Raw genomic sequence first — 16,276 nt, forward strand, 5'->3', positions numbered from 1 at the left:
TCAGCTAATCTCACAATGGCCTATTTTTTAAAAAGAGCTGCAGCTCCCCTCGTAAATGTACAATCTTTGAGCTGCCCCCGCCCCCTGTCCGGAAGCGAAGCCAGATACGCCTCGCCCTCTGTCTGTCAGGGCCGTGGACCAATAAGAAATAGGGGTGTGGGCTGCACAGTGGAAGCTTCTGGCTTTCCAGTTTGTGAGGTCAGAAAAGGGGAACATTCTGACTGGAGTATATTGGGGGGGAGGGGTGGGGGTTTCAGAAAGGGGGAGAGTGAGAACAGGAGAGATTGTTATTTTTTAAAATATTTTGGCAGTCTCTAGGCACACCGTGGACCCATGGATATGTTAGAACACATTTAAAAAGTGCATTTAGCATAATATGTGACCTTTAAAACTCTTAAGGACAATATATAGTTAAGCTTATTCACTGTTAGCCTCCTTCATCACACAGATGGGAAAAGGGATCAGACTCATTGCGGTGGTGATTTGGTAAATAAATAGTTTTTATTTTAAACGGTTTATTCAAAATGATTGTATGTCATAAAAGTATCAACGACCTCATTATATTCCACATGGTTTCTTTTAATAGCATACATTTCTATTCACACATTCAGTTTGCTTTAAGTCTGATCGAATGAGGGGGATGGTTGATCATAACCCGACAGTTTATAGCAGTGTGAGTGTAATAATGTAATATACACCAAACATCAACACTTTACATTTTCCCTCAACAATATGCCATACTGTATATTATCTTGTTTAAACAAATGCTCAAAGTATGTGAAACCTTTCAATAAGAATTAGCTTCTCCATTGATAATTATTTACAAAATGTTATTATAAAATATTATTAACATACATTAAATGTAGAATATTCAAATAATAGTTATACATTTGGAGTGGAATGGCAAAGATACCACTCATATCTGTGTGCCCAATGGAAATACATGCAACAGCCGTTTAGCTTAGCTTGAGATAAAGAATGGACAAACTAGGAAACAGCTAGCTTGAATCAGACACAATTTTAGCTTTTTGAAAGATTTCACGTAGGAGATAAAAATGTGTCAATAAACAAGGTGTCAATCAGAGGGTTTTGTTCCCTTTGAAGGCCGGCACACTGTATTGATCGTTTCCCGTCTCTATGCTAAGCTAAGCTAACCAGCTGCGGGTTTTTCATGTTTAGCGCACAGTTGCTCTCCTCTAACTCTCGTCAAGAAGGTCAATTTTGCATTTTCCAAAATGTTGAACTATTCCTTTAATGTGCAACATGCACTTGGGCTACATGTAAACCAAGGCATAACAGGAAACTTATATTGCAATAGTACGGAAAGCAATCTTTTACATTATTTTAGAGAAAATACCTCCAAATTTATTTTTAACAAACCTCTCAATGTTGTACAGGGCATGAGGAAGGCAAAATGCATTAGCATAACATACAGACAACAATAACGCAAGTTATTATAAACATTCATTATTACCATTATTTAATATTCAAAGGGAAAACTATCTAAAACTTTTTTTCGTTCATTTGTATTTTAGCAGCGATAGTGTCGATTGTGCCATCACTGTAGTCTTCTTTCTTGCAGCATCTCTTCTGAATAAATTTGAAGAGGGCGATCCCCGGGATTGATAAACAGGGAATTCCGGCAAGGACAAAGATGATGGCGTATATCCAGGAAGGATATGGACGTGGTTCGAGGGTGGGGAATTCCTCCTATAGCAAGAGTCAAAGAAAATGTTGCAATTTAGAGCAATGCAGAAAACACACGCCAACGTTTAAAATAGAATAGTGATAGAAACACCATTACAAAAAGGCTAAAACTACTACGTTGAGCACACTTACCGCCTCCTGGTCCCAAACCAAATAGGTGAGACTCTTGGATAGTTGGGTTACAAAGTAGAAAATCAAGATGAAGACCATGATGAGTGGACTTATCACCCTCCATGTCACCTGCCAGAAAATATTGGGCTTGTGACCGATCATAAACTCAATGTCCTCGTTAAACCTGTTTGGAAGCAATAAGAGGGAGATGCCATGTCAACTGGGTGTGTATGAAAACATCCATAAAATATAATCTTGAACTTTTAATAGATACAGTAAATAAACCCTGTATTGGCTTTGTGTGTGATCTACACAAGACTTCAAGGAAATAAAAGCTAACCTTGTATTCGTACACAACATAAACACTTTAGACAGGGAGAGGCAGATTTCATATACAGTAATAATATAACATAACAGCTTTCATAATGGCATATTTTGCATATTTGGAGAACTTACTAAAACTCAAAAATGTATTGTTTTCCTTCATTCCTGTCCTGCTACACCACAAGATAGACTCAGTATCTATTCAGTATCTATATATCTCCTATGAGTACAGACATATTATCTATGTTCCAAGGTGAGATTACAATGCCCTGCTTTGTTTGAAGGCTAGCCGCACCGAGTATCAGACCCACTCATTGGCCTGTCCAGCAACTGTCTAACAAGACAAATAGTTTACAGCCATCCTAGTGGCTCTATGTGATGCCACATTTGGGTGAAGTGGGGCTTTGAGCTAAATGCTAACAATGCAAATATAGGCACTAAAAACAAAGCCGCTTGCGTGAGCCGAAATGAAGTTACCCTTGACACTCTTATCAATAATCTATTTGTGGATATACTCACCTATCTACGCCATAGATGTAGATAACAGAGAACATTTCACAGAATCCAATGACCAGAAGAGGAATAGAGCCAGCAAAGTTGTCAAAAAGAGCTAGCCAGTAGTTTCCAGAACGCGTGGTAAATATGAGCCCAAAGGCAAAAGAGATGAAGCAAGTCAGACCTGAAAAAAATACAATACAAGAAAAGGGGTTAGACTCATATCTTATCAAACGTAGGATACTGATCTCGTCTTGGAAAATGATTTCATATTACAAAGGAAATTTAGGAACTAACCAGTGAAAATTTCTTTGGGCCAAGATTTGGGAAGAATGTTAAGGTCCTGCAAAGGAACCACCACTCCCTCAATGTTACCAAACATAGTGGACAGGCCGAGGCAGAAGAGCATGACGAAAAAGAGGACAGCCCAGAGAGGAGAAACAGGCATGTTGATGATGGCTTCTGTGAACACGATGAAGGCCAGGCCTGTTCCCTCCACGCCCTAAAAGGGTTATACAGCAAATACTTCAAGCGTTCACCCTATTGTCAACAAGACTAAAGTGTGTTTCTTAATAATTGATGGATTAACATCATTGCAATAGACTGACCTGACTGAGGAAACTCTGCAAGTCACAGGTCTGTAGTGGCAATCCCTGAATGACGGATGGATCTGTCTGGTTGAGGTGGGTCAGAACTTCGTCGTAGGTGCTTGGTGTGATGCTCATTTCAGGATAATTGAAGGCATTCGTCAGCTGCAAGATGTTCCTGCAAAAAGAAAAAGGCAAAATGAGTCCAGTTTGAAATCAATGTTGCTTTGGGTTTCTTTCTTTTTTTTCCAATTCTAAACTCACTCTGCCACGCAGGTGTCAAATTTTTGCGTGGCCCTGAAGCCGATGATGGAGTAGATAACCGTTGCGGAATACACAGAGGTGGCGCCATTGATGATGGAGATGAGAACAGCATCCTGCTCACAGTTGTTGCTAGGTGGGAATTAAGATGGTGTGAGCAGAACCGTTCAAAAGAGAAAGGATGACTCGATGACTGTGCAGTTTAACTGTAACTCACTGAACAGAGTTGTAACTGGAGAAGGAGATGAGGCCTCCAAAAGCCAAGGAGAAGGAGTAGAAAACCTGAGCGCCTGCATCCAACCAGGTCGATGGATTCATCAACTCATCCACCTGAAAGAGTTTATAAAGTTAGGATTTGAAAACAACAAAACAGAGGTGATGAGGCTCCTATCCTGTTTTATGTTCTGAGGAAAAACAGTAAAAACCAGGAGAAATAAAATTATATCTTTTTCAAAGTAAGTGTTGAAGAATCAATTTCGAATGTACATGGTTAATGCAACAAAAAAAAATGCATTGAAGTTTTCATTCTTAATTTGTTGTCAGTGTGCGTTTGAGCTTTTATTAGCAATTTGTAACCGCCGATTGATGAAAATCCATCTCAGACACAATACATTTCAATCCAAATGTCTTAATTTTGTCATCAAACATCGTGGTTATGGTTTCTTATTCTGACTACATGCTTACATCTGGTGTGAAGAGGAACTTTACTCCATCTAAAGATCCTTTCAGAGTCAGGCCTCTGATCAGGAAGATAGTGAGGACCAGGTATGGCAGAGTGGAGGTGACGTAGACAGCCTGCGAAAACAAGAAGATGACAAAATGACCCTGAGATGTACCTGTATATTTGAACAAACTGCTCCAAAACCGACCACCATTCCTACATTACTCTTATGTAATGTGACATACCTTTCCAGTGGTCTCGATACCACGGATGCAGCAAACATAGAGCAGAGTCCATGCGGATAGCAGCACTAGCACCATCCACCACTGCAAACCTTCAGCGTCATCGATAGCTTCAGAAGTGTTCAGAGTCTCTCGGTACCAGAAGTAGTCCACAGAAGTGCTCCGAGCACACTCCTCCACAACACCTGCAAGGGACATGGATTAAGTTTGGACCAGGATGTCAACCTTAGAAAGAAATGTTACCATGGACTCTACAATAGATGTGGGTTTCTTGGGTTCCCCCTGACCGTTTTCCTCTCATGTGAAGGCCTACCTGTTTTGTTAGCATTGAGAGGACATTGGCTCCAAGGCAGGGGACTCTGAAAGGAGTTGAAAAGATACCACATGATCCAGGCCATGATGGTGTTGTAGTACATGCCCACCAAAAATGAGACAAGCAAGGAAGCGACACCTGTAACAAAATCAATCAATTAGTCTTGAAATGCTTTTCAGACATGCTTGCCGCTCTTAACGCTGTGCTTAGAGTGAGATGGTAATGAGCCCACTAGGCAATGCTAAGGAGTTAATGCTAAGCATTTATAATGTTTACCATGTTCAACATCTTAGCATGTTAGCATGCCCATGTTTGCTAATTAGCATTAAACATAAAGTAAAGCTGAGGCTGATGGGAATGCCATTAGTTTTGACTTGAAAACAAATGAACAGTTAACTGATCATCCAAAGTAATAAGCCTTATTCCAATTCATACTGAGGAGAATATGAATGTTCCGAAGTTCACTGCAATTATCCACCTAGTTGTTGAGTCATTTCACATTAAACCACTAAGATGAACTTTATTGCGACAGAGGAGAGGTCGGAACATATCGCCATTTAGAGACCATTTTTGACTGAACAATTTTTCTTGTTTATCTGTCAAATAGTTGTTTATATATTTCAGTCGGGACCAACATGTTGGACCAAACGATAGACCTTTGGACATTAATGCTTTTCTGGAGCTGTGCCACTAACATGAAACAATACAACGAAACAACCTAATGTGCAATGCTTTTTTATTCTCACCAACTCCCGTCAGGTATGGATTGATAGATCTCCACACTCCTACGCTGCCTTTCCTCAGGCGCTGACCAATGGCAAACTCCAGGTGCAGCAGTGGGATTCCCTCCAGGACCAGCAGGATAAGGAACGGTATCATAAACGCTCCTAGAGGTATAACATTCATATTATTATAATGAGTTAGCAATGTGGTGTGTGAATCACTCTATCACTTTAATCATCACTTCAACAGAGGTGACTTCATTTTCATCCGACAACTTAATTTTCATCCGACAACTTAATTCACAAATCTTTTAAATAAAAAAATAAAAACTATGTTTTTTGACATTCTCCAAGGGGTGTTAAAACCAGGACTAATACTCACTTAAAGAGTCTACGTTTGAGGAAATAAAGCAATAGTGAGCAATTTTAGCAGTTTCAAACAGTTGATATTATTAAAACTGTCCAAGTTTGTAGACTATTTTTAGGGAGGCATATTGATTTTAAACTTTTAAGTTCTGACAAATTAGTTTTTTAAGCTTAAATTGACCTCAAGAGAAAACTGGTGCTAAGACAGTAACGCTAAAATCTTATTCTAAGGGGTGTCATGTACTGTATAAGGTTAAATTCTTACTTAAAGTGCTGATCAACTGAAACATTTCAGTTACAGGTCCACCTAAGCAACCTTATATAACTCACTTTCACAGTGCTGATTTTCTGGCAACACTGGCAACCCAGTTTCAACCCAGCCTACCTCCTCCATGGCTTTGACACAGGTATGGGAACCTCCAGACGTTGCCAAGCCCCACACAGAAGCCCACACAGGTGAGCAGATACTGGGCTTTGTTGTCCCATTTGGGCCTGTCCCCGGCCTCCTCCGTCTCCATCCTCTCCAGGTCCGCATGAGACGGGATCCTGTCGTCCAGTCCTGGGTTTGGTAACTTCAGCTTCATCCTGGCTTCTTGTAAACTTCACTGGACTGAAGAAATTGTACAATGTAGCCGTTGAGTCTCCCTTTGGTAATTCTCCAGTGAACTTTGATGGTTCCGTGTCCTACAATCTCCTCTGTGGACTGTCTCTCTCGCAGTCCTTTACTGCGACTGTGTGTCCTGGGAAGGGGCGATGGGGATTTGACTGTGACCTATGGCACCTCAGAGGCACTTATCAGTAGCTCATTAAAGTCGGTGTTGCATTATGTGTCGTCAGCAAGTTTGAGCGGAAAAGGTTGCAACCTTCTTGATAATGGTTAATACACCACACAAGGTGCCATCCTCAACACTTTGTCCTTAAAAGAGAGTTTGTTATTGATGAGTTTGTGGGGGAAATGGAGCCAATTGATGTGATGTAAACAAATAAGTTTTCGACAGTAAAATCATTTAAAAACATATACACAGAAAAGATGTGTGGAAAGTTGCGGCGGTTGCTTAATAACGTTCTCACTGCTGTTACACTCCAACTTCTACTAATGCCCAACAATGATATCTAAAGCATCAAAGGTGGGTTCAGCAATTCTGGAGAATGCTTGTTGTCAAAATCAATTTCCATCAAAATCAGTTAATATCTCCTCACAATCCGCTACCTGTCTATACTGTGTGTTAAAAAAAGTGGTGTTCATACACAGACTAGGCTCTGTGTTTTTAACAGTCACTCACAACATGTTCTGCAGCGTAGCTTATCAAATCCATCAGGCCACGCCCTTCCAATCCTTGAGAAATCTGATTGTTTTATTGCATAGGGATGTACACACATATCCCTTCAGTCTGTACTCTGCACAGGCACATTTGATCAATGTTCTTTCACACTTGAAATTGAAATGCTGAACACATCCTTTTGGTCGAGGTAATGATTATTCAGAGTACTCATCAAAACGTGACAGATTAAAGTTTTATTGTTTTATCATGATTTTTTTCTTGCAGTGTAATTGCTGAGCCAATCAGACCACATATAAAACTTATCAGTGTTCTTTTCTATTACAATTATTAACCGAAGAACAAAGATGTGTGTCTTTATAATTGACAGACTGGTGTCTATTGTAGTGCATATCTAGCAGTGATATCTAAGATTATTTTAAGGATTTGCGTTAAGCTGTCCGTGTGAATGAACAGTATGTGTTTCACTGTAGTTGGACCAAAATACTTCCAAACTCGTAAAGATACAGTTGGTTCAACCATCAACAAGCAGTGAATTGAAGTGAAGTGACACAGTGAATTAGTGAATTTATAGAATCATATTATTCAAGAAAGTGTTTTTTTTACATGAATATGAACATACTGTACCGTATATCCTACATTATAAAATATAGTTTTTCTGCATTTTATATAATGGCAGTTAATGAAATTAATTTTGGTAAAACTAGGTATTAGATATTCTAAAACATAGTGCAGCACAAATATGCCCCTAAAATTGTCTTTAAAAATGATTGTTTTCCGGTAGGGTGAATATGTTAACTTTTTCTGAATGGTAAAATATTTATCTCGGCATGTTCGAGTCAAAAGGAAATCAAGTGTTTTAGCAGCAACAGTTTATTGAGCTTTTCTCCACAGATACAATAATAATTCACAATTAAATTTTCACATTTCAAAATGATTCAAGATACATTAACATACAAATATGCTCAATATAAACATTGACAATATTTCCTGTACAATATCTTCTTTTGTTAATACATTACACAGAAAAAAAACAATATGATAATATCTGAATCAAATCACATCAACAAAACTGAATTTTAAGTCAAATCAAGCCCTCTATCCCATAAATAATCCTTATTGCACTGGCCTCTTGCTTTAAAGAAAGTAAATGCCAATGTTTAGCTTTCAAGTGCACATCGCTAAAGCCCGAAAACAGTTTGGCATGTACTTTTTTTTGACACCTTTTAAAAGAGAGGAACGTGATCTGTCAAGCAGCACACTCCCGTGTAATTCTGTTTTCATTTTATGACTATGTGGGAGTGTCGTAAATGTGGGAAGAGACCGTGATGAGCTTGTGTTTCTCGATAGACTTTTTACAGCAGCACTTTTGGAACAGTCTGAACAAAGCAAATCCCGGAATGAAAAGACTGGGAATTCCTGCCAGGGCGAGGATAACAGCATAGATCCAGCTGGGATAGGTTACTTTGTCCATCACTGGGAAGTTTGCCTGTAAGCATGACCAAGCAAATATTCAAAGATAAGGAAAAACATGAAAACAAGTTTTAGAATAAAAATGTGGAAAAAAAGAAGATAATTATGGAACCTACCGAACTCGGATTCCAAGTGATGTACGTTAGTTCGGAGCTGATTTCGGTGACTAGGTAAAACACAAAGATGACCAAGACGATCAGAGGGCTGATCACTCTCCATGTGGCCTGCCAGAAGATGTTGGGTTTGTGTCCAATCATGAACTCAATATCTTTGTTAAATCTGTCAGAGGAAAAAGTAGATCTGACTCAGAATTCTTTAGTTACTGTATGTTTTTGTATTTAGTTAGGATTTTAAAAAGCTATAATCAACATGGCACATTCATAGTGTGTACGTCATGCATAAACAGAAAGTAGATTCCGGGGATTCCTTATAGAAAACCAGGCAATTTCTTGGTCAAATTGTCTTGAAGGTTGAGTCAGCAATTCTTGACAACGTGGCGGATTGTGAGGAGATATTCACAATTCTTGATTTTGACAAAAAGTAATTTTGACAATAAGCATTTTCAAGAATCGCTGACTCCACCTTTAACAACTCACCTATCTATTCCATACAGGTAGACTATGCCAGTCATCTCGCAGAAGGCGATAATGAGCAGAGGGATGGAGCCTGCATAGCTGTCGAAGAGAGCTAACCAGTAACTACCGGAGCACTGAGCAAAGATGAGCCCAATCAGGAATGAGGTGAGGCATACAATTCCTAAAATCCCAAAGAAAACAAAAAAATTACTCAATTACAACCATATTCTACTGTAGAATTGTACTGTATGTACCGTCAGAACGTTGGGTTTTACCTGTGAGCACCTCTTTGGGCCAATTTGGAAAGATCTTCAGGTCCTGCAGGGGAACCACCACTCCCTCGATACTTCCAAACATGGTGGAGAGTCCCAGACAGAAGAGCATGATGAAGAAGAGTACAGACCAGAGCGGCGACACAGGCATCTTGGTGATGGCCTCTGTGAACACAATAAAGGCCAGGCCGGTTCCCTCCACTCCCTGGAAAAAACACAGTAACGCAACACTCGATGGACTTGTTCACTCAGAAAGGAAAACAAAGTCATTAGGACAAGGAATTAAAATCCTCTCACATCACTGAGAAAGGACCTGAGGTTGCAGGTGCTGAGGCTCAGCCCCTGAATGACCTCGAACCCTGAGGCCGTACTATTGAGGCTTAGCAGCCTTTCATCATAGTTAATCTCAGTGATGTTCCCCTCAGCTAGGTCGAATGCATTCAACAGCATCAGGATGTTTCTGAAAGAGGACATTGAGGAACACTGTAATGTTATCAATGTGAGAAAACCTAGCCAGTAGTTTATTTAGTAGTCTCCTGATTAACTGAAAAAAATCAATGTGACACCCCATGTACATACCCATTCAGGCAGGCGTCAAACTGCTCGGTTGCCCGGAAGCCAATAATGGAGTAGATTACTGTGGCAGCAAAGACAGAAGTACAGCCGTTGATGATGGAGATGATGACAGCATCTTGTTCACAATTATTGCTGGAAGGGAAAAACGAAAATTAAGGTTTTGTTAAAAGGTTTTGGAAAGAAAGTAATTTTAAAGCTATATTGTGTAACTTTTTATCATAAGTGGAGGTTGCTTATATTCGAGTTGTAAGGTAGATGCACCGACAGTGTTGTTGGTATTACTCAGAATTACTCATGGGAGCGACAGAAGTTACACACTATGCTGTAACGCTTTATATACAGTACCTTGTGATGCTTTATTCTGTTTATCTAGACTGATATTATTGGATGCCATTTGGACTCCACATGTGCAGTCATCCACTTACTGAACAGAGTTGTAGCTGGAGAATGAGATGAGACCTCCAAAGGCCAGGGAGAAGGAGTAGAAGACTTGGGCTCCTGCATCCAACCATGTTGACGGGTTCATCAACTCATCTAGCTAGAAAAACAATAGTATCATCAGCAGAGTTGTGTGTATACTATCCTTGTCACAGGGAGAATGTAACTCAAGGATGGCTGTACTAACATCTGGTGTGAAGAGGAACTTAATACCGTCCACAGATCCTTTCAGAGTCAGGCCTCTGATCAGGAAGATAGTGAGGACCAGGTATGGCAGAGTGGAGGTGATGTAGACTGCCTGAGAGAAAGTAAAGACAAATCTTTAAATTGATATCATATTATTTTCAACCAACTGGTGGTTGCTGTAGATCATATGTTTGGTCAGATGCATTGCTGATAGATGCATAAGAAATCTGTGCTACCACATTGGGCCCGACAATGCCATGTCTTACCTTGCCAGTGGTCTCTATCCCCCTAATGCAGCAAATATAGAGCAGACTCCAAGCGGCAAACAAACAAAGCACCATCTCCCACTGCAGACCACCACTGTCTTCTATATTCTCTGAGGTGTTCAATGTCTCTCGGTACCAGAAGTAGTCAACAGGAGAGCTGCGTTCGCACTCTGACACAAAACCTGCAGGAATGGTGGGGGGGTGGGGGAGGGAACATGGAATTGTTTTAGATTGGGTCGTAATATTCTCGACTGAAATGAAAGAAATGTTTCAGAATTGGTGACATGCCTGTACGATTGTCATTGAGAGGACACTGGCTCCATGGCAGCGGGCTCTGGAAAGAGTGGAAGAAGTACCACATCACCCAGGCGATAATGGTGTTGTAGTACATGCCCACTAAGAAGGAGACGCTCATCGACGCAACACCTGTAAGGGAAAGCCATGACATTTCTCGTGCTTTTTACAGGAGATTCAATTAATCTAATCGTAACTGTCGCCAGACTTTCATATTGGACCTGAACTCACTCATGCATGCACTCACCGACTCCCCTCAAGTAGGGGTTAATTGCAGTCCAAACCCCTACACTGCCCTTTCTCAGGCGTTGGCCGATGGCAAACTCAAGGTACAGCAGTGGGATACCCTCCAGGACGAGCAGGATGAGAAAAGGGATCATGAAAGCCCCTATGGAGACACCACAGGAAAGCTTAGATAGCTGGGCAGGCAGAATAGATTTGTATGTTCAGAAAAGCCTTGTTTACTGTAGCCACATCAAATCATCTTCGGAACGGAATAGCCTATAACCTCTGTCACGACATTAAATGTTTGCCAGGGCAGTTCCTTTAAATATACGGTAATATCATAATATACTGTACTAATTGTCCTACCAATTCATTCTACACGGCTATTGGTCTTTCAAAACTAAAGTCACATGAAACCTTTTGCAGAAACAGTTAAAACACACAATATAACGGCAACAAACAAATGGCAGTAATAGGAACTGTTATTGTCTTATTATCCTAATCATTAACGGTGATGCAGAAAGGAGGAGGCTCAGGGCTGAAAGTTCACCCTGCTATCAGCAGCAGCAGATGACATCTATGATCTATTATCTATGATGGGTATGAATAATAATTTTCAATTCTAAAGTTAGAGTTGAGTCATTTTGACATGTGGGGGCCTGTACTGGAAGGGGACAATAAAATTCTGTTGCATATCGTTTGTTATGCAACTGAATCTCCCCAGTCGTAAAAACAGGCTAAACGTTAACCACATGAGATTAATAAACACACTCTTCTGTATGGCAGCTCGTGCTTTACCTTGACAGCAGTGACACAGAAAGTTGGGAAATTGTAGGTTAGGGGTAAAGGTAGAAAGATAAAAAGGGTCTCTTTATTTCCTCAACTGGCAAAGTATACAGTATGCGAATGTGGCTCAGGTGGTTAAGCGAGTTGGCCAACGATCCAAGGGTTGGCGGTTCGATCCCCGCCCGGCCACCTGTGTCATGGTTGTTGTGTCCTTGGGCAAGACACTTCACCCACCTTGCCTTGTGTGAATGTGTATGATTGCTGTATGTTTGAGATGGTGGTCGGAGGGGCCGTTGGCGCTGAATGGCAGCCACGCTTCCGTCAGTCTGCCCCAGGGCAGCTGTGGCTACTCTCGTAGTTTACCACCACCGGTATGACTGTGTGAACGAATTGAACCAGGGACCCTGTAAAGCGTCTTTGAGTGCCTAGGCAATAAAGCGCTATATAAAACCTATCAATTATTATTATTATCCTTTGCTGTTTTGCCAAGTTTATCTTATTTCTACATTAAAAACTGGTCTTACTAGTAGCGTAACCCATCACAAAGTGTCTTCTGGCGCACCTTGACGCTTTCACATAATTACTTGAAAGAAACTCTTATACTGGTCATGTAGCGCCATCATCAGGTCACAACTTGTAGTTTGTGACCAAATTCCTGCACCTTGCTAATTAGCTAATGTTAGCGAGCAGTTAAATATTATTAACATCCTCAATAGCGTTAAGGTCAAAGTAGCCTACAGCTGCGCCCAAATAGCCGCACAGAGCTGCTAGCATGGCTATATGCTCTTAGTCTTTTTCTAAATTAGTTGATGGAAGGGGATTCCGTTTGATTAAATTTAGCAAGAGAATACAATATTATTTCTTTGTGTACAGAACTATAGGACCACTTGCTGCCCAGACTGATACATTGTGAGTGTTAGCTTGTTTGCGTATCTTGTTATGCTGCTCTGTCCGATAAGTGCTGGTGTTATCTGATCACCTCTCAGGCAACACCTCAGTACAAGGCCACATTTATGTTCATATGACCTCCTTTCTAGAACCTTGTCAAACAGTGCAAATTTGAACCACACCTCTGAAGGAGCTTAATGGAAAGCACAAAAACACGAATAAAACCAAAAATTGCCATGTAGGCATACAGTGCTTTAACACATCACTGGTGTTTTGCTGTTAAAAAATACAGTTTAGCCTTATACAGCACAGTCCAGTCACCTACATGAGTTAATATTTAACCTTAATCACCTTAAGTGCAGACATTAGTTTCAAAATAATGCATCATGGTTTTACGGTCCCACTTTGGATAATGGAGTGTGTTAGGCTATCTCAATATGTATTTTAATGTTTTTAAAGGTTTTGTAGTTCAATAGAAACAACAAAATACATAACAACCAAATAAGTTATGAGGATTTATGAACAAATATGCTAACGACGAAACTTTTGCCGTTTTATTTACAATTTAGGGCACTCAACACTTGCACAAGTTACAGTGCAAAATGCAAACTGTTTATAATCACTGCATTTCATTTTATGCAGAATAATACTTTGTGTCTTTAAACTTCTAGTGTAATGTCTTTTTTGCAAACACAATACATGAAGTCCAATAGGAATGAACCAAAATGAACCCTTTTTCATTGCATTTCCTGGAAATTAATTTCCAAAGTTCTAAATTATTTTCAGTTTTCACTGTGGTCAGTGGTTTATGTGCATTCATTGCTTATTGTATTCTCCAGATAAGACAGCCTACCTCCTCCATGGCTTTGGCACAGGTATGGGAACCTCCAGACGTTGCCAAGCCCCACACAGAAGCCCACACAGGTGAGCAGATACTGGGCTTTGTTGTCCCATTTGGGCCTGTCCCCGGCCTCCTCCGTCTCCATCCTCTCCAGGTCCGCATGAGTTGGGATCCTGTCATCGAGCCCGGGGTTGGGAAGAACCAGTCTCATGATGTCTGTAGAGTTAATCCAGTCTGCAGATGCAAACTATCAGGCTGGTCTCCTCAGTGGAAGTCAGTTAGGAGGTTCACAGTTCTGCTTGCTACCTGAAAATGTTCTCTTTTTTATTTTGTATCGGTACTGTCACATCTCCCATCTTAAAGACACGTGGGTGAGGGGACATGGATTGTCAAGTGTCATAAAATATCCCTGCCAATAAAGAGCGCGTCTGGATAATTGCGTGTGTCGGACACACTCACTCAGGTGCAATGTTCATCCAACAACTAACAAGTCATTCATGCAATGCCAAGTCCTGGTTGTAGATTTATAGTTAAAAGTTACCAATTCAGACCTCATGTGGTCAAGTATTTTAAGCAAGTATTGCTATAATGGTGACGTTCTTATTCAAAACAAAGGATTTTGCTGTTGGACTGAATGTGGGATTGTTAATAAATGAAATACTACTGTAAATGTGTGACTGCGAACAGTAAATGGTCATAGTGGTAATACAGTAATTTAATAATAGTAGTAATATAGTAATAGAAGTAGACTTATTTGCTCTCACAAAAAATACTACTTTAGGAATTATTTGGGTCTGCAAAGGTAAAGGCTCTCATTGTACCACAGTATTGATGATCTTGGTCGGGGATTTATTTTGCAATGTGTGAACCATGACAGCATTAAAAAGAAAGGTGTAAAAACAACGACACAGAAAGACAACATTTCACAGAAACACAATATACCGGGAAAACAATAACACAACTTCATCACAGACCAGAAAAGACTGTATGTCCACAGTGTCACAGGGAGTTTAAACTAGGATTAAGTCGTGTGTACTCCGCGGCGCGCCCTCCGGAGATAAATTGTCTCCCATTGTTAAAATCTCAAAACTAACACACCCTCTTACCACCTTGACACAGCTGATCTGGAGAAAGATTCAGGATTAAGTACATAGGAACATAAGGCACTGTGATCACACAAAATGGCTCACAAAACAACAAAAAAAAAGAGGGCACCTAATCTAGTTGTCTGAGATTGACATTATGAGATGCATACAGAATACAGAATGAAGCAGTGAATGCATGGAAAGTAAATATCCTGACTTTTCTGTTTTGCTTCTGTGCAGTAGTTTGGTCCATTTGTCTTGTCTGCTTTTCTGATTTTGTTCGATGCAAATATTTGTTTTCACTTCAGAGCTACTGAATGACCCCATCAATGGAACATTTTAACACCAAATGAGCTCTTACAGTTCACTGTTTAACCATCAGCAAAAAGTCAACAAATGCGGCCATCACTCATTAAACACCAGAACCGCTGGCATGAAGGAAGGAGGTTTTTGGAATTATTTCATGTATTAACTCTACCACATCATAGATATCACTTGTCGGACGATTTAAAGCACATCTGTAGTTAATGTTACCAGCCATATGGATGAAAATAGGCTTGTAACACCATGCTGGAGAATGCTATAGAGTGGGAGATGTGAGAAGCTACAGTGTGTTGTTATCAGGGCGTGTGAGGACATCTTTGTACTTTATTCCTTGCTTTACCACCAGTCATTACATTAGGATGCATGTGTTACGCATGAATGTTTACCGGTGTTTAGTGGTTGTCAGCCCTCACAGTTGTTAGGGACAGGTGTTCTCCACCCATTTTCTGTTGGCTTGTCTACCTGTCTCATGTAGTAAATGGACTGTGTTTATCAGTTTGCCTTTTACGTCATGCTCAAAAAGACATCAACATGTGGCCGGGGGGGGGGGGGGGGTGAGGGGGCAAGCTGGGGATCAATTCCATAGATAAACAAGGGTGTTACAGTGTGGAGACTGCATGCTCTACAACTACGGAGTCTTGTGTATAATTAATTGTTGGGTTGTATAGGCAGCTCAGAACCTCATCTGACCTTATAACAAATACGCAGACAGACATTACTAATAGTCCAACACAAGTTGATAGTTGATGACTGTGGCAGTTAGTTTATTGAATGGTGATGACTCAATATCACAGTATAGCCTTATTCCTACAAAGGAACTGATATTGCCCCTGCAGTACTCCACATATAGTTTGATATGCTGTAGAAAAAGTGGGATTAGTAGAGGGATAGTTCAGTATTTTTGAGGTGGGGTTGTATAGGGTACTGAGGCATGGTTAGTGTGTTACCTTATGGAGCTGGTGGTCAGTGCAGTCATTT

General features: G+C 40.4%; 2 protein-coding genes across 2 annotated transcripts; both read right to left on the minus strand.

Annotated features, from left to right (window-relative positions):
* Positions 1 to 1,503: 1,503 nt before the first annotated feature.
* LOC307264330 (sodium-dependent neutral amino acid transporter B(0)AT1-like) lies at positions 1,504 to 6,373 on the minus strand (the record flags this gene model as incomplete). Its single annotated transcript, XM_080045714.1, has 12 exons — positions 1,504 to 1,710; positions 1,840 to 2,002; positions 2,662 to 2,821; positions 2,935 to 3,139; positions 3,246 to 3,402; positions 3,489 to 3,617; positions 3,703 to 3,815; positions 4,170 to 4,280; positions 4,392 to 4,573; positions 4,702 to 4,839; positions 5,448 to 5,588; positions 6,175 to 6,373. The coding sequence occupies 12 exons, from the start codon at positions 6,371 to 6,373 to the stop codon at positions 1,504 to 1,506; spliced, it is 1,905 nt and encodes a 634-aa protein (XP_079901840.1).
* Positions 6,374 to 8,360: 1,987 nt separating this feature from the next.
* LOC307264480 (sodium-dependent neutral amino acid transporter B(0)AT1-like) lies at positions 8,361 to 14,100 on the minus strand (the record flags this gene model as incomplete). The annotated part of the gene is made up of 12 exons (XM_080045892.1): positions 8,361 to 8,558; positions 8,659 to 8,821; positions 9,139 to 9,298; positions 9,393 to 9,594; positions 9,687 to 9,849; positions 9,969 to 10,097; positions 10,391 to 10,499; positions 10,587 to 10,701; positions 10,856 to 11,037; positions 11,150 to 11,281; positions 11,397 to 11,537; positions 13,902 to 14,100. 12 exons carry the CDS (start codon positions 14,098 to 14,100, stop codon positions 8,361 to 8,363), a joined length of 1,893 nt encoding a protein of 630 aa, XP_079902018.1.
* Between the last annotated feature and the right edge of the window lie 2,176 nt (positions 14,101 to 16,276).

The sequence above is a fragment of the Ammodytes marinus genome, assembly GCF_949987685.1.
Source record: "Ammodytes marinus genome assembly, chromosome: 17".
Taxonomy (NCBI): domain Eukaryota; kingdom Metazoa; phylum Chordata; class Actinopteri; order Uranoscopiformes; family Ammodytidae; genus Ammodytes; species Ammodytes marinus.